Raw genomic sequence first — 26757 nt, 5'->3', positions numbered from 1 at the left:
TCTAATCAACTAGGTTAGGTTTCTGCCCAGTCCGATTCATTGAATTGGCTTGAGACCTATTCTCCTTGATGTAAATAATATCGGCCCAGTCCGATTCATTGAATTGGCTTGAGACCTATTCTCCTTGATGTCAAGGGATCAGCTATATTTTCTTTTGACCTTACATAATAAATGGATATTATTCCATTGGAGAGCAGCTTCTTAAGAGTATTACGCGGACGCCTGATGTGTCGCGACTTTCCATTGTATACATGACTTTTGGCCCTTGATTGCGTGGCCATACTATCACAATGTATACATATAGCAATTACAGGCTTTGGCCACACTGGAATATCCTCCTATAAATGTTTGAGCCACTCGGCTTCTTCTCTAGCCAAATCTAAAGCTATAAACTCTAACTTCATGGTGGAAAGAGCTATACATTTCTGTTTAGAAGATTTCCAAAATATTGCTGCACCTCCCAACGTAAAAACACATCCACTTGTCAATTTGGATTCTGTAGTGTCAGAAATCCAATTAGCATCACTAAAGCCTTCTACAACAGGTGGATACTTTGTGTATTATAATCAGTAGTCAAGTGTATTTTTCAAATACTTTAACACTCTTGCTAAAGCATCCTAATGTTTTTGTGCCAGATTACTAGTATATCTACTAAGCCTACTTACTGCATAAGCTAAGTCAGGCCTAGTCAAATTCATCAAGTACATTAGACTTCCAATTACTTGAGAATATTCAAGTTGAGATATGGCATTACCTTTATTTTTCTCCAACTTGCATTAAGCAACCAAAGGAGTTGCAATAGGTTTGCAGTCAAATTGACCAAACCTTCGTAATATTTTTTTCTGCATAATGAGATTGCGTAAGGACATACCCTTCACCATTTCTCTTAATTTGAATTCCTAGAATGACATTGGCTTGACCTAAGTCTTTCATGTCAAAACTTGAATTCAACAATCTTTGTTTTGTTTATTACATCTTTATCAATTCCCATTATGAGCATACCATCCACATACAAGCAGACAATAACACAAGTTTTATCATTACTCTTAATGTAGACACATTTATCCTATTCGTTTATTTTGAACCCATGCGCCAACAAAGTATGATCAAATTTCTCGTGCCATTGTTTTGGTGCTTGTTTAAGTCCATATAATGACTTAACTAATTTGCACATTTTGCTTTCTTGTCCTTTGAGCATGAACCCTTCAGGTTGTTCCATGTATATTTCTTCATCCAGTTCTCCATTTAAAAATGTTGTTTTTACATCCATTTGATGTATATCAAAGTTGTACACAGCCACAATCGGTATTAACGTCCTAATTGATGTTATGCGAGAAACTAGAGAATAAGTTTCAAAATAATCCAACCCTTCATTTTGGTGATAACCTTTGGCTACTAAACATGCCTTGAACTTGTCAATGGTTCCATCCGCCTTAAGTTTCTTCTTGAAAATCCATTTATGAACAATTGGTTGACTACCGGGAGGTAAATCAACCAATTCCCATGTCTTATTTTCCATAATGGATTCCATTTCACTTTCAATTGCTTCCTTCCATAAAGGAGCCTTGGAAGAAGACATTGCTTCTTTAAAAGTTCTAGGTTCATTCTCGAACAAGTAAGCAATGAAATCTGGTCCAATGTTTTTAGAAACTTTGATTCTTTTTCCTCCTCTTGGTTCCACATCATTTTCTTGGACACCTGAAGAAGAGGCCTCATCATGACTATGATCATGAATCCTCTTTGTATTAGAACCATATTCCTTTTCTTTGAAGCAAAATATATCCTCAAAGAATTCTGCATCTGTCGATTCTAATATAGTGTTAACATGTATGTTAGAAATTGGAGATTTTACAACAAGGAACCTATAAGCAGCACTATTGTTTGCATATCCAATGAATACACAATCAATAGTTTTATTCTTTTTGGTAACGGAACTTGCACTTTTGCTAAGCAACCCCACACTTTGAGGGTTTTATAAGTGGGTTTATTTCTTTCCATCGTTCATAAGGTGACTCGTCAATCTTCTTTTAAGGAACCTTATTCAATATGGTATTTGCAGTAAGTAAAGCTTTACACCACAAACTGTGTGGAAGCCCAGAACTATTTAACATGGAATTAATCATATCCTTGAATGTTCTATTTTTTCTTTCGGCAACACCATTTTGTTGTGGTGTGTATGAAGCCTTTGTTTGATTTATAGTTCCATGTTGTGCACAAAAATATGAGACGGCAGTAGACTCATACTCTCCTCCTTTGTCGGATCTAAGTGCTTTGATTTTTCTCTCAAGTTGATTTTCAACTTCAGCTTTATATGTCTTAAACATATTCAAAGCTTCGTCCTTGCTATTAATCAAATAAACATAGCAATACTTACTACAATAATCAATAAAAGTGACATAATAATTCTTTCCTCCACGAGTTGGTGTGGATTTAAAGTCGCAAAGATCACTATGAATTCATCCAAGTAATTCATTTGATATTTCCAGAATTGACTTTCTAGTTTGCCTAGAAAATTTGGATTCAATACATGTCTCACACTTAAGATTAAAATCAATTTCAGATTTAGGTAATAATTCTAACTTAACAATTCTTTGCATGGAAAGCAAAATTAACATTGCCTAATCTGGCATGCCAAATATTAGAAGACTTAACAATATAAGTAGAATCATTTATTTTATTAGCATCATCAATGGCAATTACATTGAGTTTCACAAGGCCATCAGCCATATATCCCTTTCCTACAAACATCCCACCCTTGGTAAGTACAAATTTGTTGGATTCAAGTACAAGTTTAAAGCCCTTAGCAATGAAAATAGGTCCAGAAACCAAGTTCCTCCTTATTTCAGGAACATGCAGCACATTCAGCAAGGTTAGACTCTTCCTAGATGTGAATTTGAGTACCACTTTGCATTTGCCCTCCACCGTAGATGAAGCAGATTTGCCCATATACATCTTTTCTCCAGGGGCAACAATACGGTATTCAATGAACAGATTTCTGTCAATGCAGATGTGCTTCGTAACACTTTTATCTATTAACCATTCACTCACATTCGAGACCATGTTGACCTCGGACATAACAACAGCCAACTCTTCATCAGTGGTTGCCATATTAGCATGGTTGTTGTTGTTTCCGTTGACATGATTTCCATCCTTGCGATGATAACAATCTTGTGCCTTATGACTAGATTTGCCACACACATAGATTGTTCCCTTAATCTTCTTCATATTCTTGCCTTTATTAGCAAGAGCAGATTGTACAAACTGCTTGGTTTTTAGAGCCTTATTCTTTTCTGGCTTGGCTTTTCAGTGTCCTCTCTCAACATAATTGACGTTGGCTTCAATGGCAGCAAGTTCACCAGAACAGTCTCCCTTTCTGTGTTTTTTTTTTCACTCGTAGCCTCAGAATCAAATCCTCCATATTCATCTCATGACGCTTTTGCTTGAGATAAATCTTGAAGTCATTCAAGGAAGTTGGTAATTTCTTGATTATCGCCACAACTTGGAAAACCTCATTGGTCTTGCAACCCTCGAAGTGCAGTTCGTAGATCAATTTCTGGATTTCTTCAACCTGAGAGACAACGTATTTTGAATCCACCATAGTATATTTGAGAAATATACTGATAGCAAATTTCTCTGAACCGGCATCATCAATCTTATACTTTTTCTCCAGGAATTCCCACGACTCCTTTTCAATCTTGCACAAAGAATGAATGTCATAGAGATTGTCATCCAAACTATTAAGAATATAATTCCTGCAACAAAACTCAGAATGATTCCAAGCTTCAATTGTCATAACAGTCTCTTTTGTCATTGGATTCTCATTAGACTTCGGAGCTTCTTCCTTGACAACATGAGCGAGATTCATGGTTGTCAGGAAAAACATCTTCTATTGCCATCTCTTGAAATCCAGCCCTTTGAATTTCTCAGGCTTTTCAAAGTATTTCGGTACAGTGCCATTCACATTCACAGATTGTTGATCCATACTTTCTGTTTCAAGATTGTTGGATAAATATCAACAATCAATGATAAATTTATATATGCTAATAAATAATAAATGCGAATAATTCAACAGAGTATGAACGAAACGAAATAATATTAAATAGATAAATTGAAGATCGAGGCTTGTGTACCGCAATGTCCTTGAAACAGAAATTTCGCCCCTACTCAGTACTTGTAGTTCTACGAATGTCAGCTTCACCAAGATTCCACGATCTAAGTCAAAATTTCAGCACTGGAAAACTTGACTTTTGGCGAATTTCTTTGTGGTTCTCTCAGTAAGATTGCTTGGGATTGTAGAAGAAAAATTTTATTTTTCTGTATTCTAAGTGCCATGCAGATGGATGTATATATAATAGGTTTATGCATGTTCACAACATGTATGAGAATGAGATGCATCTATTGAGAGACCTTTTCTCAGAGAGGTGCTTTGCTCTCTGGCGTTCTTTTATCACTTTAGACTTCATATGAAAAGATGAGTCTGTTGATATAAAAAATAATTAATTAATTAATTAAAACCAAAATTAATTAAAAATAATTAATTAAAGAATTTATATTAGTACACCCAATCACTTTTCATAAGGGACAAAGCCTTATAAAGTGAGGGAATCTTTTGGTAGTGATCAATGTGGGACAATGAAATTTGTACTCAAAATTTCCAACAACATGCACTATTGCTTCACAAAAGCCCAAAAGAATGCTCCAATGTCAAAGGTAAATGCATAACCAGAGGTGGATTTCATATCATCTTCATCTCCACTCCATTCACTATCACATAATCAAATGAGAAGGGCAGAATCAACCTTCTTATATCTGATTCCATAATGAATAGTTCCCTGAATGTACCTTAGTACCTTCTTGATAGTTCCCAGATGTTTGGTTGAAGGACAATGCAGGAATCTTCCAAGGAGACTTGTAGAGACCATGATGTCAGGTCTTGTTGCAGTCAAGTACAAAAGACTGCCAACAATTTTCCTGTATTATTCCTCATCAGTTGCTTCACTACCATCATCCAGTATTAGTTTTTCTATAGCCGCTAGAGGTATAGACAAGGGTTTGCACTTTTTCAAACCAAAATTTTCAAGTATAGTTTATGCATACTTATCCTAATGTACGAAAATGCTTGCTTCTTGTTGAATTACCCTAATTCTAAGAAAGTGTTGCAATGACCAAGATCAGTCATCTCATCTCATCATTTCATATTTAAACTCTTCACTCATTTAAGTGCACATAATAGGTGTAAGGCAAGATTACATTGCCCTAGAACTTTGTGAGCACTTGTCCCAGTTAGAGTGTTGATGGACTTGGATTGAGTTGCCTGAAAACCTGATTGTAGACTTCAAATGAAAGATCTACGAGTTGACTTTGTGATGAATGAGGATGATGATGAATAATGAATGAAGAACACTGAAGAAAGATTTTTACTTCTATTTTTTTTCACTCAGATATCTAAGCATGCGTTGATCTAACTCAATTTCTCTCAATGAAAGCATCAATTTGTGAATGCAAATTCCGTATGTGGTTGAATTGACGAAATTTCACCTACAAAATATGAAACATTGTTACCCTAACTCCTTTTTTTCCTGTTTTACTTCAGCCTCTGATACCTAAATCTGTGTCTTTAGTCTTGACAGATTTGTATCTATAAAACAAATTAAACACATTTGGTCAAGGCCAAGAACCATACGCCATGAAAGGGGGAAGAGGTTTGGCCAATGAACATCTTGATGCCTAAGTTAGTAACTCTGAAAAGATTGTGAAATTGAGGGTTGAGTTGTACAGAGTAACTTCAACTTACTTGAGAAGTGTAGAATCAGGGTATTTATAGGAGCTAGGTCGACAACATGTGTAGGGTTTTTCGTGCCATGTGTCGACGTTTGGTTGATCAAAGTGTGTCATCCAATTGATGGAGTTGTACTTGTGCAATGACACTACAGCGGATAATCCTTGAAGATATTATTAAAGAATTAACAATTATAAGAATTATCTTAGAGAATCCTTGATAGAATGTAGTTGGGCTTCCTTGTGTAAAGGAACCTGTCTTAAGTTAGGAAAGCTTAAAGATTGGTATTAGTTATTAATTCCACTTTTAACTCCCTTGGTTGATCTCCTTGCCATGAGTAGAGGAGTTTGGAGAAGTTGTAGTCAGCAGCTTAGGTCGTTTTGATGATTGAACTGTGAGTGGAATGGATGTGGGACTCGCCAATTTAAATTACAAAAATAATGGAAACATGCCCTAATTCAAATTACAAAAATATTTGAACGTATACATACGTACATGTCTCTTTCATTACACTTCATAATACAATACCTAAAAAAATTATTAATAATTTGATTTTGTGGGGATAGTTGAACCCGTCATATTCATTCTCTTTCCTCTGTTTTGCATAAGTTATGATTTTTCATATTCCAAGAAAACATGTAGAGTTTGTTTTCTTTTGTCAATAGTGCATTTCATTAAGACGCCAAATGATAAGAGAAAACATGTAGAGTTTGTTTTCTTTTGTTTATTGTGTTTGTTTTGTTTTCGTGACATATTCAATATTTTAACGGGTCGTGTCATGTAACATCTGTTAAAATGAACATGTAATATGCCCCGACCTGAACTCAACCCATTAATATTAACGAATAATATGACTTGACACGTTACTCGTTAAAAAAATATTTTAAATCAATAAATAATCAAATGAAAAATGTAATACTAAATTCGTATCTACATACATATTGTCACATAAATATTACTTTAAGACATAAAAATACATTTGTCTTTCAAGTATTTCATACCACAAAATAAGAGCCTAATGGGAAACATTAGTAAATTACTACAAAATATCAAATGTTCAAAGATTGCATAATGAAGGGAGTTTTTCTTTTAAGGTTGTGGAGTCTTTCTCAAAAGTTAGAATTTTGCCAATGAGACTCAAAGCTTTCATGTTGTTTAAGTATTATGAATTATTATTAATTTTGCACTCAAACAAAAAAAATACTATTCGTGATGGTTTAGAGTGTTTTTAAAAATCTAAATGACAATGTAACCATTGTCTAAGCGTAGATGATGCAATTACAAGCGTTATTTGTAATTAATTATTAGAAAAATTTATTTATTTTGAACTCCACTAAAAACACTATTCACGAGGGTTTGTAGAGTTTTAAAAATTCAAATGACAATGTACCCATTGTCAAAGCTTAGAGGATGTGATCATGAGTGTTTGCATATTTTTTTTTTTTTCAAATTTTTTGCACTTGTAAATTAAATAACAAGAAATTCTTAATGCTCTTTGATATTTTTAAATTGCTTTGGTATTTTTAATGTGCATTGGAATTTCTAATCTCATTTATCTGAGATTAAATACTATGTCACTAATGTGCTTTGGAATTTTTTTTTTATAGTAGTTTAAATTATCAAGCTAATTTTTTTTCTTAACAGGTTTAAACGGGTTACATGTCGGTAAACTTGTTAAGAACCCATTCTTAATGTGTGACCCAGTAACGATTTGATTAGTTAACGTGTTTGACCCGAAATCCACTTTTTCGAGTCGTTTTGGATCGAATTAATAGGTTGTGTAAAAAGTTACCAGGTCTAAATTTAGTCAAGTTTATTGTATATTCATTTTTTTTCTTTATTCTAATTGTGCTCTATTTTTCTATACGTGAATTCGAATCTCTTTTAGATAATTTAGACTAGCATATGGGCACACACAAAGTGTGTTAGAAATTTTTTTATTTTTTAGTTTTGAAATAGAACGAGAGAGGAAGAGAGTGATACAGAATGTGGGAGTAAGAATTTTTTTTTAATTATTTAATTAGAGATATGTTAGGATTTCATGTAGGTGAGGCCTTGAAAAAAAAAACAGTAAAATTTGGTTGTGTGAAATTACATTTTTGCCCCATATTTTTTATTCATGTTCTGTTTTAATTAAAGGGTTAAACTGGTAATTTCATAAGATTTTGGTTAACAATGAGTGTTTTATTAAGGGGAGATGATATACCTACCCATCAACATTATTTCTCCACCCACTTTTTAATGATACTTTTAGTGACAACTCTAACCTTTTGCAAAATGAATTATAAGACCATCTTTAACTATTTTATTATTTTGTTTTTGTATTAAATTATGAAAATAGAAGGAACAAAAACATGAGCCCAGCAAGTTGAAACCACCGCACACAACACCAACCTAGTTGAATCCACCATTTTCCTCATCCCTTATGTCAATTCCTTCCCATCCATTCGAAATCTTCATCAAACACCATAGACCCATTACAATTACCTTAAGAAACCTTGATAATTGGATTCTCTCATGCCCATTTGACGTGGTTTTGATACCCCTATTTTACGATTAGTCCTCTACTTGAGTTATAATTGCATAGAGCGACTACGAGGTCAACCGAGGATATTGCTCATCCTCATAGTCTTGATTAAATTAGAGACAATTGGTTGATGGTGAGAAGGGGGTTGCTTGCCGTTGAGTGTGTGGATGTGTGGCGGTGACTAATTTTCTTTGTAAGGATAGTTTAGAAATATCAGTAGGTGGGAAAAGAGTTTTTTTCAGTTTTACCTTTTGAGTGGGGTGGGAAAATAAGGTGGGGTGGGGAAATAGGATTGTGGAATGGGTCTAGTAGCTCTCGTTATTAATTAGTAGAGATAAGTTCTACGTAAAACATCTAACGGAAAATAAAATGATACAGTTGACTCCGACTTTTTAAGTCAGTTTGGGAAAAGAAAGAAAGCAGAACAGGTGGTGGTTTTCATGAACTGCATAGCCAGGTAGGTCTGAGTTGCTAGCATTCACTTGGAGATTCCACATTACAAGGGGCGTTCAAAACCCTAATCACAAACAGGATCCTTTACCCAATCGAGAAAGTTTCATTAGCTTGAAGCCGGTTTTGAAGGGACAAGGATCTTTTTTGTGGGAATTCAGAGATCAATCAATCGTGTCCGTTTATTGTATATCATGGATCAATTTTCGTTATATACTATTTATATTCAATTTTAAATTAAAATTTTAAAATAATTTCTAATCGCACGATATACGATAAATAGACATGATTAATTGATTTTCCGAATCCCCACAGATGATCGGATCCTATTCCGTTTTGAAGGGGCGGAGCGTCCAATGATGTCCCCAATATTCAAGTTCATTTAAGGAAATTTAAATAGCTCCAAACAAATATTCGTTACAAATCCATGGGTCGTCTCGGATGCGATGCCGACAAGGGGTGCGTCGGCCAAGGAATGTGGCCCACGTCGTTACCACTGTAGCTGGCTGTTATGGTGACGGCTGAAGACGGCGCCACTGGGAAAAAAAGGTGTATTCTACGTTTATACGTGCCCTCCTCTGGTGCAATGCACTTATACACACAGACACAGAGAGGGGGAGAGAAAGAGAGAGTGAGAGAACGACAGAGAGAGAGGGGGAGAGATGGGGTGGGGGTGGGGGTGGGGGATGGGGGAGTGGGAGTGGGTGTGGTTGTGGAGGTGGTGGGGACCGGCTGGTGGTGTGGTGCAGTGGTGCTGGTGGCTCACACATTGGGACATCGGGGGGTTGCGGGTCCCACCCCAAAACATGTGGGCCCCGGAATTTGGAGTTTTTTTTGGAGGCATTGGGTCTGGTTTGGAAGCATCCTGTTGCTGCCAGTATAAATGGACCATTCGGGGTTATGTCTCTCTCACATCCATACATACACTTACACATAAGACGTCTACACACACACTCTCTCTCTCCCCCCCTCCCCCCTCCCCCCCTGAAGAACTTTCTGGCTTATATAAGCAGAGACTAAGTTCTACTGCAACACCGCCCAAATCTTTATATTCTCACTCCTCAAATCCTGTTTTTAAGCAGAGACTAAGTTCTACTGCAAGACCGCCCAAATCTTTATATCCTGATCACTCCTCAAATCCTGTTTTCTAAGGTATTGCTTCTATAATACCTTAATTTTCTCGAATGGGTTCGTTTTAATTTTTGGATTTGGTAAATATTTCAGACATCAAATACCACCTGTCCACTTGAAACTGACAAATATGTTTTTTGGGTTGTTTGAGTAGATATGACGAAGCAGAATGTGGTAGTTTCCGAAGCCGATGCCGAAATCATGAATATGGCGATATCGGTGGCCGTCGCCAACTCTTCCCTTTTCACGTCGGTGGCGGAAAAGCCTCCGGTGGGACCTCCAGGGTACATCTCCATTTCGAGAAAGAGGTTCATGAACTTGAAGAACCTAGACAGTTTCAATGGAGCTGAAAGAATGAACTCTCGGGTGGACTCAATGAGAGCTTCTTCTCCCACTCATATAAAGCCCTCATCTTTTCTGAAAGAAGACTGGATTGTGAGTACCATTTGCATAATCTGTATTCTTAACCAGTTTAACAACAGATTAATGTAAAACATTGGGTTCTAATTTTGTAATACTGATAAAATACAAAACAGCTTCATCACCCATCAGCCTTGGACATGTTTGAGCAGATTATCGATGCTTCGAAAGGGAAGCAAATAGTTATGTTTTTGGACTATGACGGCACACTGTCACCCATAGTTGAAGACCCAGATCGAGCTTTCATGTCTGATGCAGTAAGTAAATACATACATACATACATACATATATATATATATATATATATATATATATATATCATCTTTCAATCTTGTCCTTCTTTTCTTTCTTGCTTTCTATCCGGTCCATATTTCTTAACTTTTCTGTAACAACACAGATGAGAAAGACAGTGAAGAAAGTTGCTAGATGTTTTCCCACTGCCATAGTGAGTGGAAGATGCAGAGATAAGGTACTACATTTATTTTCAAGCTCCTTTTAGTCACTGCATACATATCTTTTCATGCATTTTTTAACTAATTTTTTCCTTTTTGCTTTTATTAACTGTATATTTTGTTTCGGGAAATTGTGAACTGTAGGTTTACAAATTTGTAAGGTTGGCAGAGCTGTACTATGCTGGTAGCCATGGAATGGATATTCAAGGTCCAGCGAAAGGTTCCAAATACATGAAGGTGAGTGTGTAATTGTACTGTATTATCTGTGTCACCCTAATCTCCTTCCCACTAAAAATAAATAAAAATAATAAATATCACTATTCCTTTTTTATTCATTTTTTTTTTTCAAAAAATTTATTTATTTTAATTACTCTTCAGGTTTGTCAAGGTGTTCTTTGCCAGCCAGCAAGTGAGTTCCTTCCAATGATTGATGAGGTTTACAGACTGCTTGTTGACAAGACCAAATCGACTCCTGGAGCCAAAGTGGAGAACAACAAATTCTGCCTCTCTGTGCACTTTCGATGTGTTGATGAAAAGGTATGCACTTGATTTTAACTACTGTCGTTCTTGAGAAATATACACGTATTGTTTTAATTCACTTTATTAAAATATTTAAACGCATGACATGACAGAAATGGAACGAACTGTTCATGCAAGTTAGATCAATTCTGAAGGAGTATTCAATGCTCAAACTTACCCAAGGAAGAAAGGTGAGTTTATGTAATGGTATCTACTTACTTGCAACCTAGACAATCTTAAATCTTGATGTTTCGTTTAGGTTTATCAATTTAACTTGTTCTTTTTTGTGATATATGTGGTGTTACTGGGATTTGTATCTCACTTTCAATATTGCTACTTGTCTAACGCAGGTCTTAGAAATCCGTCCAACCATCAAATGGGACAAAGGGAAGGCTCTTGAATTTATACTGGAGTCACTTGGTGAGTATATTTTGCATTGGACCGTATTCTAATTGTTTCATATTACTGTATTTTTACCTCGGTAGTTCGAATATATGCAGTCTTACAAGAAAACTACCGCTCTGATTATTTTATTTTCTTAAAGTAATACTATTAAAAAATTAATATTATAATTATGTGCAACGCTCTTTTTCTTCTCTAATTGAAGAACAATTCATTTTGGATATGTAGGATATGCCAATTGCACGGATGTATTTCCTGTATATATTGGAGATGATCGAACGGATGAGGATGCATTCAAGGTATTAAGAGAAAGAGGACAAGGTTTTGGCATTTTGGTGTCAAAAGTTCCCAAGGAAACCAACGCAACTTATTCTTTACAAGAACCAGCTGAGGTGAGGGTCCAATATGTTGTACTTGTAACTTTTAACTTGTTTGTATATATTCATTGGATTTCAATGGTTTACCTTTTTCATTCTAATTTTTATGAATTTAGCATATTTTGGCTTTCGAATTCACTTTATTTGTTTAATTATTTTCAAAGGTTATGGACTTTCTTCAGAGATTGGTTGAGTGGAAACGACAATCAGTACGGGCCCATGCTAATCTGTAAAGAGTTTGAAGATATAAATATATTCGTCTGCACCCTTCCAGGAATTGTTCAAAGGGGTGGTTAATTTAGTCAGATAATGTAATTTTCTTTTGAGGTTGAGTTTTGGAAAAGCACAAGAAAAAGGAAAGGAAAAAGAAAAAGAACTGTAACCTTTTCGTGGCTTCAATGCCTTGTACATTTTGTAACTATACTGTACAAGGAAATTATATATATGTAATCTGGCAAGTTTATAAATGGTGTTATCTTATATCTCTCTGTTTCTTTTTCTATCCATGGTTAATTTATCTCTTTACTGTGACAAAAAGAAGCTTAATGACGCCAAATCTTACAGTATCTGTTTGATCTTTTAATGTTATGTAATTCGACTAACCGGCATTCACATAGCAAACTAGCAAAGTCCTTGGAGTTACCTAAGGTTCTGAGATAGTATTGATCTTAAATCATAAAATTTACATGGCATGTAGGTAAAGTAATTAGGAGCTAACTATGTTCTTCAGTGGCTTGAGAGTTGATGCAGGCATGCCAATTCGCCACCGAGTTCGGCTTGCCGAATAACTTGAATGGGTTGATGCAATGGAGCACGTTGCTAACTTATGAATCGAGCAATTTAGACCGAGGAATGAACACTCTTGACCTTGTGTTCTAAAACCTGAGGATAAGGTTATGCAAATCATTGCGATACTCTGGATCTTGTGCACCATTCGGCAACCCCAACTATATTGGTGAAATATAAGGCCACCGAATTAGTATCAAATTGTATGGACAAATATACTCAAAGAAGATAAGTGTCATAATCGTAAAAATGGTTCGTCTATCCGTCAGCCGAACTCTAAATATGATTTGAGAGCAACCAATTGTAAAATACCCTACTTCATCGAGAAGGCTGATGAAGTGACCTCTTTCAGTGAAAGAATCAAAGACTCATTGCTGTTTGGGACTTAGGATAAATAGCCAGTCATAAGCTTAGAGAGAAACCTTGTCTATCCAGTCAATCGAGACTTTTAAGACAGACTGACTCTAGAGCACTAGCCCTATCTATCCAGTCACGCCATGATCTCGACACATGTCAAGGATTGACACGTGACACATGATTGTACGGCATGCAGGAAATTACGTACAAGATACAGAATATAGTGGTCCTGAATGGTTGTAATCCATTCGGTAGGCGTTCCATCCTCTCTAGAATACACTTCTGGCTATATCCGTTGGAAGTGCTAAGGAATTTTACCCCATTTTCTATAGTGGTTTCAATATATTAATAGTTTTCTCGAATATCCTTAAGGCTCAAAAAGCGTTCTTTCAAAACGAAGTCAGTATAAGGATTCCCTTTATGGTAAAATTAGTACCATTGGACAACATAGGGCAGTGCCATGACTTGCAATCAGGTTGGATAAGCCTGAAAGGTTTGTCAGGAGGGTGACTAGGGATGAAGTTAGCATATATAACCAGACAGCTAACTTCCCCACAAACCATACCTAAACATGAGTTAATTGGATTCATCACATGTATTAACTTTCGTCAATTAACTCGTATTTGAGAATAATGATGTTATCCAAACACCAAACTTAAATATGACAACAAAAGAAATTGTTCACAAAGTAAACCAAATCTACTGAAAGGGTTCGGGCAATGTGGCATTCTATGTTGAAATTTCGCTCTTCCAAATGTGTTAGGTGTAACAAAATTAGTCTCATTGATTGACCACAGGAATGGTACTCCTCAACAAAATTAGTAGGGCATAGACAGGTGCATAATCAATAATATTTTCCTGCAAAGACATAATTAAATAATGTAGGGATGAAGATCGAGAATACTATCCCTTGTTCTTGAAGTATTAGGTCTTAGGTACCAACGATCACACTTCTGGTTTTGATGCCACATCTTGGCAGACTATCATTCTACCATATGTTGCAAAACAAACTCAAAATTGGGGTGTGACAGAGACAGACCCAGACTTGGGTTATAAAGGTTCCAGCCAAAGCTGGAGGGGTCTGTTCGTTACGCCTTTGTCGAAGTATAGCATACATGTCAGTGGGCCCGAGCCAAAACTAGGTATTACCATTCGATAGACTCCAGTCGGAGCGGAGTCTATACCGTTTGGTACTTCCCAGTTGATCACTGGCGTACATTTATCTCACATGTCTTGTAGTAATCAGATTTCTGAATTTGAAAAACTTCCGCTTCTATACACTGCGACTTCAAGAGCAATTTAAGGACATGGAAGGACAAGAAATTTTTTTCTCCAATTAAATTTTGATCAGATATAAACTTCAAAATTGTACGTATTAATGGACGTAGAGGGTTTCAATCATGTATTGCTTCGAGCAAGAATTTATCTTTTCTTGATTGGAATGGTCCGTAGAAGCGAGCCAAAGAGCTCTTCTGTGAGGTATTTCCATTATAATGCTTCAGGCATAAGTCTTCGAATGAAGATTATGGCGGAGGCTTATTCAGCTCTTCCACACCATAGTTGGCTTCAATGGTTTCACAACTTATCGTAGTCAAGTGGAGCGGCATATCTTGTATCCATATAAAATAGTTTCAATTCGAAACTTCCCAAATCTGGAAAATCGAACTTGTTACGGTTTGACAATTCGCTAATTGGAAGGAACAAGATTGTGATTGGTGCTTTGGGAAATAAAATCTCCATAAGCATCCAACATGAGTATTGAGTGTTAAGAAACTTCAGGTTTTTGTGGCATTTTTCCAAAACTTCAAGTTCATAGTACCTGCAAACAAATGCAATAATACAAAAAATAATATATAAAGCAATTGAAAACAAATATAACAAAAGTGGGTAGCTTTGGGACCATACGACGATAATTAATGAGTTAATAATTTTTCATTATTGAGCTTCGATGACACACCCCGATCGAGATCAGGGCATGCTGGCCATCACGTGGAAGTGACGTAACCATGTGCACAATGCGAAAGCTAATAAAATAATAATAAAAGTACGAATAAATAAAAACCAACCTTACACAAAGTAAGAACATACATGTGCAAGCATAAGTGTGAAAAACAAAGTTCAGAGCTCGAAGACCTAATGCAGTCCGGGAGAAATAACACTACAAAAACACACCCAAAGGTGGTCCTACACTGGTGATAATCTGTCAGATATGCCGGGAAAATCCTCTGGGGAGCCACCAAAAGTGCTAGCCAACTAGAACCTGGAGGGGTGCAAAACAAAAAGTGTGAGTGGGCAAAAACAAAGCTTTTCAAAAACCATTTCATAAACAAGATTCTAACCCCTCGCCGTAAAACATGTATACTTCCCAGAAAAATAGAATATACATATATATATATATAAGTCATGCTCAGAAATATGCCATGCCAAAAGCCTCGAAATAAAATGCAAGTGCTCAAGTAATGTCAAATCAATGTCATGTAATCTGTTAGCCGGAGTCACCTAACGTAACCTGTACGGCTGAATCTAGAGCTCAGATCTCCATCTCACTGACTGTACCTGCACACGAGTCGGACCCACCTAGAGTGGTCTGTACGACAAGACTGGGTGTATAATAAGTACGCTCAAGTGCTACGATCACGTGAAGGCTGGGCGATTAATCGTGGGTCACCCACGAGTCGGAACCACCTAAAGTGGTCTGTACGACAGGACTGTGCACCTAACTTGGATCCAAGATGAGCGTGTGGTGCGGGAGGTGAACATCACGTGAAGGACTGTGCCCAATTTTGGGCGGAAGCACTAACACCGGGGGTGCATGTTATGAGTTTTCTATGCATCTCAAATCACTACTGAACATAAACATAAATCATAACTCACCTGGCACTTACCTGTGCGTCCGCAGCACCAAACATATATATACATATGCGACTAATAATGCGTAAATAAATGGCAAACAATAAGCATGGCATATAAACGTATAAACGTTTCATTTCACTTTATGGGAAAAGCATAAGTATATAGGTATATACGGAAAACCAAAAGCCCACTCACTGGTATGTAGGAGGGTCGTAACCCCCTTGCCTCGAGTGACCGCGCTCGTCCTCGGGATAGGTCTCACCTATATGTGAAACAACTATAAAAACGTTAATTTTAAAGCACATAACCAACATTACGAAATAACTTCTCATACAATGCTCAAATGGGGTGTATGAATACACCAACGTGATCTACTCAACCTCAGGAACAACCCCATAATTTTAGAAAAATTTTCTGACGCCGCACGTGCCCCCACGCGCCGGCCAAGGCACGGCCACACGCACAGGCACGTGCCTGGCACACTAACGGCGTCAGTTAACGCCGTCAAGAATATTCCGTTAAATCTGACGAATTCCGTTAACCTCGTTAGGAATATTCCGTCGTCTTCTCCGGCCAAACTCCGGCGCCAGAAAACCGGGAAAACTTCAAAACCTTGTATCTTCTTCGTTTTTCAACCAAATTTCACAAAATTGGTACCAAAATGAAGCTTACAACAAGAGGAACAAATCCATACCACTTTCAAGCACTAAACTTCACGGAATCTCGCCGGGAAAACACCACCAACTCTGGCCAAGCTTGAAACTCACGATCCCGACGTCCAAAACCTTCAAACGAACCACCCCAAGCCTCCTAAGGACCTCACCAAGCTTCCTACAAGCTTGAAATTCCCAAAAACACAAGAATTAACGTGTGCATGAACAGTGACCAAATCGGGGTATCCTGAGTTCGACGTGAAAACGAAGGTATCCTTACCTGAAATGGGTATGGTTGAACTCCCAAGGACCTCACGAGCACGAATATGTAATTTGTTTCCTCGATCTGTGAAGGTTTCAATGGTTTTGGTTGTTGTCCGTACAAAGAGAATAGGAAAGGGGGGAGAGAGAGGGCTCGGGACAGGGCAGAGAGAGAGGGTGAGTGAGTGTGGTGTGTGTGTGGTCCAAAACCAGCCAAGCAACATCCAAAAACAACCACACAACAAAACAACCATAATAGGGGCAAAATTGTCATTTCACCCCTACGGTTCGAAAATCCGGAATGGGCTGTCACATTCGAGCTGATAAAGAGTGATAGGCAAAAAAAATATTAAAACCTAATAATGCCTAAAATTTAGGCATTGAAAATTTGGTGTCCAAAACTGAACCAAAGTCCACATGGTGGTGGTCAAACAAATGAGCAAAGCCTAAGCCCAAAAACTGGGCTAAGATGGTGTCACACATGGGTGAAGTCAAGCCTATAATGGGCTGACTGGTGATACGCTCCAAGCAATGCAGGGAAAATAACAGGCCTTATGCGGTTGTTAGGCTGCAAGAAGCATGCCCGCGGGAGAGGCAAAAGTCAGAGGCCTACAGAGTAAAGATATGCTGCTTCGCAATGCGTTGGAACACAAAAACGAGAAGGCTGATGTTGTGGGCCTAGTGAGACAAAAACTGAACTAGGTTTTGTAGGTGCAGGCTGAAGGAACTAAGGCCCAAAATGGGCTTAAGTCAAGTCCAAGAACACCACGGCGTAGCTAGGTGCGAGTCTTGTTAGAAAAAACCAGCGCCACCACTGCTAGTGGCCGTATTCTTAGATCAAGGTTAGTCTGGTGAGTCGTGGTTTAATGGAGAACCAATGGTTTCAACAAAGGGTGGAGGTCATCGATGTCTAAGGAAATCAAAACCCTAGAATTCGAAATCGAAATTGAGAGAAAACCATTGAGATTCGACGAGAATCTTGACCAAAACTCGTTAGGGATAATGGTTTTTCACAACATACCTCGACTTCAAGCGAGGGTGGTGACGATGACACAAAAATGGCTTCATGCATTCTGGGTTCTGCGACTCGGGCAGCAAAGCTCCATGACTCATGAGGTAGGGTCGGTTGGTTTTGTAGCTCAACTCCAGCGGCTCAAGCTGTTGGCCTGGGTTCTAGTGGCTTAGTGCCACTGCTCACTGGGATTTTTAAATCCCAATTTTTTTTTTTCAATTCACAATATCAATGCAATTTAATTTTAAATCAAAATATCAATTCACATAATCGCAGTATTCTGAGTATAATGCATAAACGATTTATGTAGAATCCAAAATTCGTAAAACATAAAGTTGGGTCATGCATCATGGTGAAGGTTCATGCAATCAAGGCTGAAAAAATATCGAGATAAAAACCATTGTTTTGGAAGAACCTCATTGTGTGATGAATATTGTGAATGGGTTTGTAGGAGTTCTTCCTTCAAATTTCGGCATTTCATCTTCAAAGCTTATGTCACATTCAACACAAGAAAAATAAATTAAATCAATAAAAGTATATGAATGCAATGAAATTAAAATTGAATCAAAGAATAATAATTGAAGCGTAATACTTCCCTGATTGAAGATGAACAAATTTATATAGTATAGCGTCAAGAGCATGCTAATAACGTGTTATGGTCTAAAATTAACTGGGAGCTGCGACAAAGGAAGAAAGAAGGAGAACAGGCTTGAGGAATTTTGTGTATTGATCCTAGGTCTGGCAAACAAGTCGTGTTTGTCGTGTTTCGTATTGTTTTCGTATAGCACCTGTTATCTTAACGGGTTGTGTTGTGTCACACCCTTTATCTTAACAAGTCGGGTCTCTTTACCCAACAGGTAAAATGACCTGACCCGTTATGACCCATTAAGAAAAATATATTTTTTCTTAAATTTACACATACCACATTGCCACATAAATATTACTTGAAAACATAAAAACACATTTGTAGTTAAGTACTACTTCTACACTCCAAAATGAAAGCCTAATAAAAAAGCACTAATACACTACTAGTCTACTACAAAATATCAAATGTGTAAGAATATGCAAAATGAAGGAGTTTTTCTTTTCAATGTTGTGAAGCCTTTCTCAGAAGTTAAAACTTTGCCCATGAAACTCAAAGCTTGCATGTTATTCCTTTTACAAAATCTTTTGTATGGGAACTTTGGCTTGTCTATTGCCTTTAAGAGTTATGTTGATGATGTTTTTAGTAAGGTTTTCCACATCAGAACTGCCTTCTGCATAAACTAAGTATAGAAAAACCAAACGTTATAAACCATTCAAATTATGAGAAGTTTACCAAAATAATTATCAAAATAAATAAAACAATAGTACTATAAATGGATTACCTCATTTTCTAAATTTAATTTGATATATATAATATTATATATAAATTATATATAAATTATATATATATGATTATATATGTAATTATTATAGTATTTTAGGGGTATAAAAATATTAAATTAATATTTTGCTTATCGTGTATCAGGTTACTCATATGTATACTCAGACCAACACATTATCTTAACAGATCTTATCGAGTTACTCGATAACGACCTGGTTTGTTACCGTGTCGACTCGATAACTTGTTAATTTCTTATCATTTTGTGTCATGTTAACGGGTCGTGTTAGAAATTGTTAGACCTAATTGATCCCTAGTCCTTGTGTCTTTATTTATAGTAATAAGAAGGAAGGAGAGAAACTTGCTCTACAAGTAATACAAAGTCTTATAGGAAAGATCTTCTAGATCCCAAAGGATTCCTAATCTACAGCTACTTAGGAATTACAGAATCACAGCATGTATTAGAACGTATGTCACAACACCAACATTTTTCATTTATAGAAATTTTACCATATAAAGTATAATGCAGGTAGTTGATTTCACGGTAGTTTGTAGAGATAAATATGCCAGCAAATCAAATAATTGTTGTGAAGTAGTAATGATTTTCAATGCCATTAACCTATAATTGCTAGGATTGTGTTATTCCATGCTTTCATTTTCGCATACCAAAAATAGGCCTATCTACACGCAACCTTTCCCAGACAAGAGAAAAGATATCTGATAAATTCATAATTATACTTAAGATGCTCTTAGCTCTACAATTTATATAAAAAACGAAACAAATTAAATCCTTTTTTTTATACAAAGTACAAATTAAACATGATGAGTTGGCAAACATAGGTGAATTATTAAGATCAAAGTTTGAGGCACTAATCATATGAATTGACTGGATATTTTACACATGTCAAAAGCTGTACCAATGTTCTTGAAACAACAATCATATTCAAATCAAAACTCCTTGAAGGAGGTACATAACGATCCTAATAACAAACACCCTCATCCTCCTCCTCCTCCTCCTTCCACCACACACACACACAATGAAAGCCGATCAGCTCATGGTGTGATTAGACCCTATATATATGGCCAGAGTTGGAAGCTTGGCCATTGCTAACAAACAGAAGAACAAGTCTACCTATTGGATACTTGGATTTGAAGAAACCCCACCATGCATATACAGATGAATGGATGGAACCTGTCTCATTTTTCAGGGCGGCCTACAGTTATTTTTTTAATTTTTTTGTCTTAGTTTACTTGCAGGTTGACTGAAGAAGTAAAACTTTTCGGTTATGCATGTGAAAGTGAAACCCACCACTTACATTTTGTAAGGGAATCTATTGTATATATGGTTGGATGAGGAGTTGGAATCCACTTAAAAGTAGGGTTTGATGTGAAGAAAAGAAACATGGATTTTGGAATAGGGACACTAACATGGTTCCAAGGGCCTTTAACAACCTCGGTTCCGTCTCTTTCGTACGTGGAAAGATGAAGTCCACTTGATTGATTAAAAATAAGAACTCTTTGTGAAGCCTTCAATTATTGGTCATGGAAAAGAAAACTAAGACCCTTGGAGAACAATTCATAAAATAAAATAATAATTGAATTTGAAATAATTGATTCTTTATTTATGAAATATACTTGCAATACAGAATGAAACAACAAACCAATTACATACAGAAAGTAAAGTGAAACTGACTTGATTGACAGATAGAGGCTAGCGACGCTGTCATTTGAACAGTATTTTCGTCCCACTCTTGTGTTTGTGGTTCTACGATGTTTGTTCAACCAGAGTACAACTATCTAATTCTACAATCTGCACCGGATTATATAATTTTGGCAAATTGTTTTGTGTGTTTACTCTCTGAAATTTTTGTACGAAAGAAAAAGATGAGAAAGACCATTATGTTGGAAACTAAGACTGCAAATATATAAGTTGTTTCATACCCTTCCAAATACATGTTGACTGTATTGAAAAATACACAACTCTTTCCAAAAGTTGTGTCTCTTAATCAAAATATTTTTAATTAATATATTAATTAAAAGCTTAATCCGAAATTAAAATTCATGGAGTTTGATTAATTTTAACTTCCAAGACCCCAAGCCCAAGGCCTTTTTCTTAATTAATTAATAGGGTGAAGTGCTAATTTAGTCATTGAACTATCAACTTTGTGAAAATTAGGTCCCTGAATTATTTTCTCAGTAAAATAAGTTCCTAAATTCGTTAAAATTGCTAATTTCATCCCTACTATTATATTCAAAGTTATTTTCTCCAAAAAAAAATTTGTCAACTTAATTCACTTGACACACTTTAGAGTGTAATACCATCATTTTCTTGCCTATAAGCCCTTAACATTTCATTTAGGTCGCAAATCTAACGTCTAATTTACCCTCCGAAGTTAACTTACACTATTTCTTATGAAAAGCCACCAATTTGCCCTCTAAAGTTAACACCATACACTATTTCTTTATGAAAAACTACCAATCTACTCTCCAATGTGTATCACATACAAGTAACGTGACTTAAATTGATGGAAAATTGAATATAGTAGCTTTGAATATAATATTAGGGATGTAATTGGTAGATTTTCATAATTCAATGACTGATTTTTCTGAAAAAAAAATAGTTTAGGAACCTATTTTTCACTAAGGTAATAATTCATGGCTAAATTAGCAGTTCACCCTAATTAATATTAATTATATTATGATATAATTAACACAAGCCTAATCACACAACCAAAGGCCCAAGCCCCAATTCTCATTCTAAATGGGCCAAGTACTAATCACTAATAAAAGGGAAAAAACTAATATAATTAAAGCAAGTTAGGGAACATATGCTCCCCAATGTGGGACAAGGAGTGTGTTCCATTTTCAACTAAGAAATAATAAAAGACACGTCCTTTTTAGTCTCTCATACTCCTATTTAATCTTACTCATTATTTTCATTTAATTTATTTAAGAATAAATTAGCTTCAATCTTTAACTTTCAATGTTGTTTGAATGATACCCTATGAATTGTAAAATTTTGATCGAGGTCCATTGATTTTTGTATACATCATATTTGTTGTATGCCTATTTGACTGAAGAATTATAGAGAGGTTAAGAGAGGGTTTGGCAAGCATAAAGAGAATTAGGTGGATTCTGAGGTGTGTTTTCTCACACCATTATTCCTTTATTTATAGTAGTATGAAAGGTTAATTCCTTACCCCAATAGGATTACAACTCTAAGAGGATAATATCTAAAGTATAAGAAATGGTAGAATCCCATAAGGATTTCCTAGGATTTACACAATCACATTCTTAAGATAATCAGGACTGCAACACTGCCCCTTGAGTGTGTAAATGTTCAAGTAAATGGCACATCAGGTTGTCAGCGATGAAGTAAGTTTAGTTGATGAAGTCGTCGAATACGAGTCTCAAATCAACGAAAGAATGTATAAAAGGTAAAGCTTACAAAACATTGATGTGGTAAAACCCAAGGTGGGATAAGAACCCATAGACTAAGGAGAAACATGAGAAGTTGCATTAAATCAAAACTATATGTCTTCTCAATGCAAGTAGCAAGCTCACAAGGGTGTGACCAGACCTGATAAGTGGCTCGTTAAATCCTAGTTAGATAGCAAAGACCTAGAGGGAAAAAGCTCCTAAACGTAGGGAAAAAGAGTACATTAAGATCAAGTGAGTATACTTCTGGATACTTCCCTTGAGTTTGACAAAACTTCCAAATGAGAACTACGAGCATTGCATGTGTATAGTTAGGCATATCAATTCCTTAGACAAGCTTATAGAATATAAACTTCAGCACTGATATCATGAAGAGGTCGGCAAGGTTGTCTGGGATCAGATTGCTTGACTTCAATTTCCTGATGCTTTTCTAATGTGATGTAGATGGAATATGTCTTGGCATTGACTTTGTTGTTGTATTAGACCTTGGTCGGGTGGATACATGGGGCATAGTCTTCATGAATCGTTGTTGGGACTCAACGATGGATGAAAACAACAAGTACTTTATATATGCTCAACAAGAGCTCTTAACCATGTCTCACATGTGGCATAGTGAATTGTGGTGAGTTTTGGAACAATTAAAAAATTTCACAACTAAGGTCATATTGTGGACCTCCAAGATATTATAGTAACCCTAAGGGTAAAGACATAACCATTGGGTATATGCCTTGTGCATGTTTGATAAGTAACTTGCGTCAGCATAACAAATAAGGTAAGCATTATTCCAAGGATCAGGGAGTTGGATCCCTTAAGATGAATTGGGATAAGCCCAAATCCATAATACCCTCAAGGTAGCGCAAAAATGTCTTTAATACCAATTCAGTGACTGCATGTAGACGTAGTGCTGCATCTTTACCAATAGATCAACAACGAAGGAAATGTCTAGTCTAATGAAATAAGTTAAGTATAATAAAGGGCAAAGTTGAACTTAGATATGGAATTTCGGATAGGTATAATCAAATGTAACACTTTCAGGGTGTAGCTCAACTGGTGAACCAAAATATCGTTAGAACAACACTTGAACTTCGGGTTAAGGCATAAACGAGTTTTCTTAAGATCCTTTATCTCAAATTCCATTTTCAGGTGCAAAACAGTTTTCTTAAGCTTTTCTAGAGTCTTAGTGAGATTCATGTCAACGACATAAACTGGAATCTAGCAATTTAGAAAATGACTTCATAATTTTACACACAAGGGCATTCATTCATATCTCTGACAGATCAAATAATCACTTAAACATGTATACCAAATTTGTCAGATTACTTAAATCCGTAAAATAGACGCCTTAAACGAGTTGAGAGGGTGTTTCATGGTTCAGAATTATTTGAACCAGTCCATGTAATTCTTCGAGAACTTACATGTAAATCTATGTCCCCATGGAGATACACTAACCATATTCATAATGTTGCAATCAATCACAGAGCTTTTGAGAGAACATTGCACCATATGGCATGCATTACATTGCACTATTTCATTCATCTCATTACACTTCTGTTCTCACTTGTAACATGACCGGCTTGCCTTGGGTAGTGTAGGAACGACAGGTCCAAACACACATTGTTAAGGAATTTAACCTAGATTGTGATTTCATTTGTCCAACCAGTTTTACATTGTCATTAATCAACAGAACGCAGTGTGGTATCTTTGCTTTTCATTTATGTCAGTATGTACTATATAAGTGAAAACATCACCAATAATAATCTCATTCCTATTTTATATCTTATCCAAACTAGTATACTGGACCAAGAACTTCAAGTATCGAGAGTAATCATGATTAATCTCATGAGATATAAATAAATTGAGACAACGATCAAGTTTGGATTCATTTGTGACTTGACCTTCCTCTTCTACGGAAGTGAATCCTACAATTGAGTGATTTATCATGTTGCAGGCCAAGACATATTAATTGACTATTCACCGGTGTACCGGACCGTCCAGCAGGGGCGGCCAAACCGTTGAACAGGGATAGCCAAACTGTCCAACAAAGGCAGCACATCCTTTGCGGATGTTAACTCAACGTTCGTTAAGTACGTCTATCCTTACAGGCATGTTTGCAGCTAGTATATGATCTTATCACTTTAGCTAGATTAGAGGAACACGTCTAGAGTAACATTCTGAAAGCTAGAATGTATCATACTTGTTTATCATAATCGTGTAGTACAGGGATCAATATAAGACATAGTGGATAATGTCCACGAAAATTTGCGCCTTTCTTCAAGAACGTTGACGTTCATATCTTCCAGTGCAAAGGAGAATTGTAATCGACAAAGATTCTTAACCTTCTATGAGGACCTATATTGGTACGTTGCGAGGTCACAACTTGGCATAGAAATTGCACACCAAAAAAATGTAAGTATGAAACGTCAAGTTCGTACCTAGTAACCAATTGTAATGCCAAAAATGGTTGGGTGGTAATGGGCCTCAAGGCGCAACAACATAGCTACGTACAAGATTGCATTGCCTTATGCAGGAACCAAAAGCTTGGTGGATTCACCAAGGTCCGGATGATCAATTTAATTACGCTTTATGATCCCTTTATGAGATTGTTTTTGGGGTGAACATAGGGAATTCAATGTTCAATCATAAACCCAAAACACATGCAACACTTATCGAAGCATCGTCGATATAAACTCTTCGGCATTCCCCAATTTTCCAAACTTTATGGATAATTAGGGTGGTAAGCCCTGAAAATCGGTCATGAGGTTTTGCACCAATGTGTGTGGATAAACATGTGACCAATCCACAATTATTCCCTTGAATCCACTGTGAAAAAGGGTCGTTTCGTATCATTGCGAGGGATGATATAGAAAATGAAATTTCCCAAACGAGAAGGTTTAACAAAGTGTGCTTATAGGCACAAGATCCTTACTTTACTTCGAGTAAAGAGATGGGTCGTGGCATCATTGTTCGACCTAACTGTCCTGAAAGGTTGTATCAAAAACATGTTAAATGCTCGAATCACCAGCTCTAAGCTGGCCACACATGGCATGTTCCAATTGGGATACAACCTATTAACCTTATAACAGCTTCAGGCTTCATATGTTAGAGGTGGTGCAAAGATATTCCACTCTATATCCTTCAATGGTTTCATTCATAATCATTGTTTTCTCAAATGTCCTTAAGACTCAATGACGCTTTTCCAGAATAGGGAGAATATAAGTTTTCTTGAATGGTAATTCAGTACTGTTCATACAATGAGGAGTGTGCCAATGCTTGTAATCAGGTTGGATAAACTTGGAATCATTGCTGGGAAGGTGATTTACGTATAATGTTAGTGTGCATAGTAAAACATGCATCCATACAACTAACTTTCCCATATTCTGACATAATCACGTGTTTCACTGAATTCAGTCACACTTATAATAAACGTGATTCAATTAACTCATATTCAAGGAAAATATCAATAACATAATCCGGAATTAAAACAAACACCAAACTTGAATCCAAGAACATAGAAAACTGTTAACAAGTAAACCAAAGTTACTAAAGGGATTCGACCAACAAGGCCATCCATGTCCAAATTTTGGTCATCCAAATGTGTTAGGTGGAGCAAAATTAGTCTCACAAATTGACTATGAGAATGGTATTTCTCAACAACATTGGTAGGGCACAAACGGGTGCATAACCAATGATCAATTCCATCAAGACGGAAGTAGATTATGTATGGTTGAGGTTTAGGAATACTGTCTTTTATTCTTAAAGTTTTAGGTCTTATGTGCTAAGGATCACGCTTCTGGCTGTGATGCCACCCCTTGGCAGACCATGATTCTACCATATATTGTAAAAATAGACTATAAAGTGGGTGAGAAAGAAAGACAAACTTGGGTTCGAAAGGTTTTAATTACCATGTGAGTTTGTTCAGTAAACCTTTGCTGAAGCAGGGCTTGTCGTTCGGTAGGCTTCAATCGCAACTAGGTTGG

The 26757-nt window shown here is 36.4% G+C and overlaps 1 protein-coding gene across 1 annotated transcript; it reads left to right on the top strand.

Annotated features, from left to right (window-relative positions):
• Positions 1-9749: 9749 nt before the first annotated feature.
• On the top strand, positions 9750-12524 carry LOC137721204 (probable trehalose-phosphate phosphatase J). Its single transcript, XM_068460307.1, has 10 exons — positions 9750-9908; positions 10042-10322; positions 10424-10564; positions 10705-10776; positions 10904-10996; positions 11138-11296; positions 11392-11469; positions 11629-11698; positions 11909-12072; positions 12222-12524. The coding sequence occupies exons 2-10, from the start codon at positions 10044-10046 to the stop codon at positions 12288-12290; spliced, it is 1125 nt and encodes a 374-aa protein (XP_068316408.1). The 5' UTR covers positions 9750-9908; positions 10042-10043; the 3' UTR covers positions 12291-12524.
• The last annotated feature ends 14233 nt before the right edge of the window (positions 12525-26757 follow it).

This window comes from Pyrus communis, chromosome 16 (genome assembly GCF_963583255.1).
Source record: "Pyrus communis chromosome 16, drPyrComm1.1, whole genome shotgun sequence".
Classification (NCBI taxonomy): domain Eukaryota; kingdom Viridiplantae; phylum Streptophyta; class Magnoliopsida; order Rosales; family Rosaceae; genus Pyrus; species Pyrus communis.
This window is presented reverse-complemented; position numbering and strand designations above follow the sequence as displayed.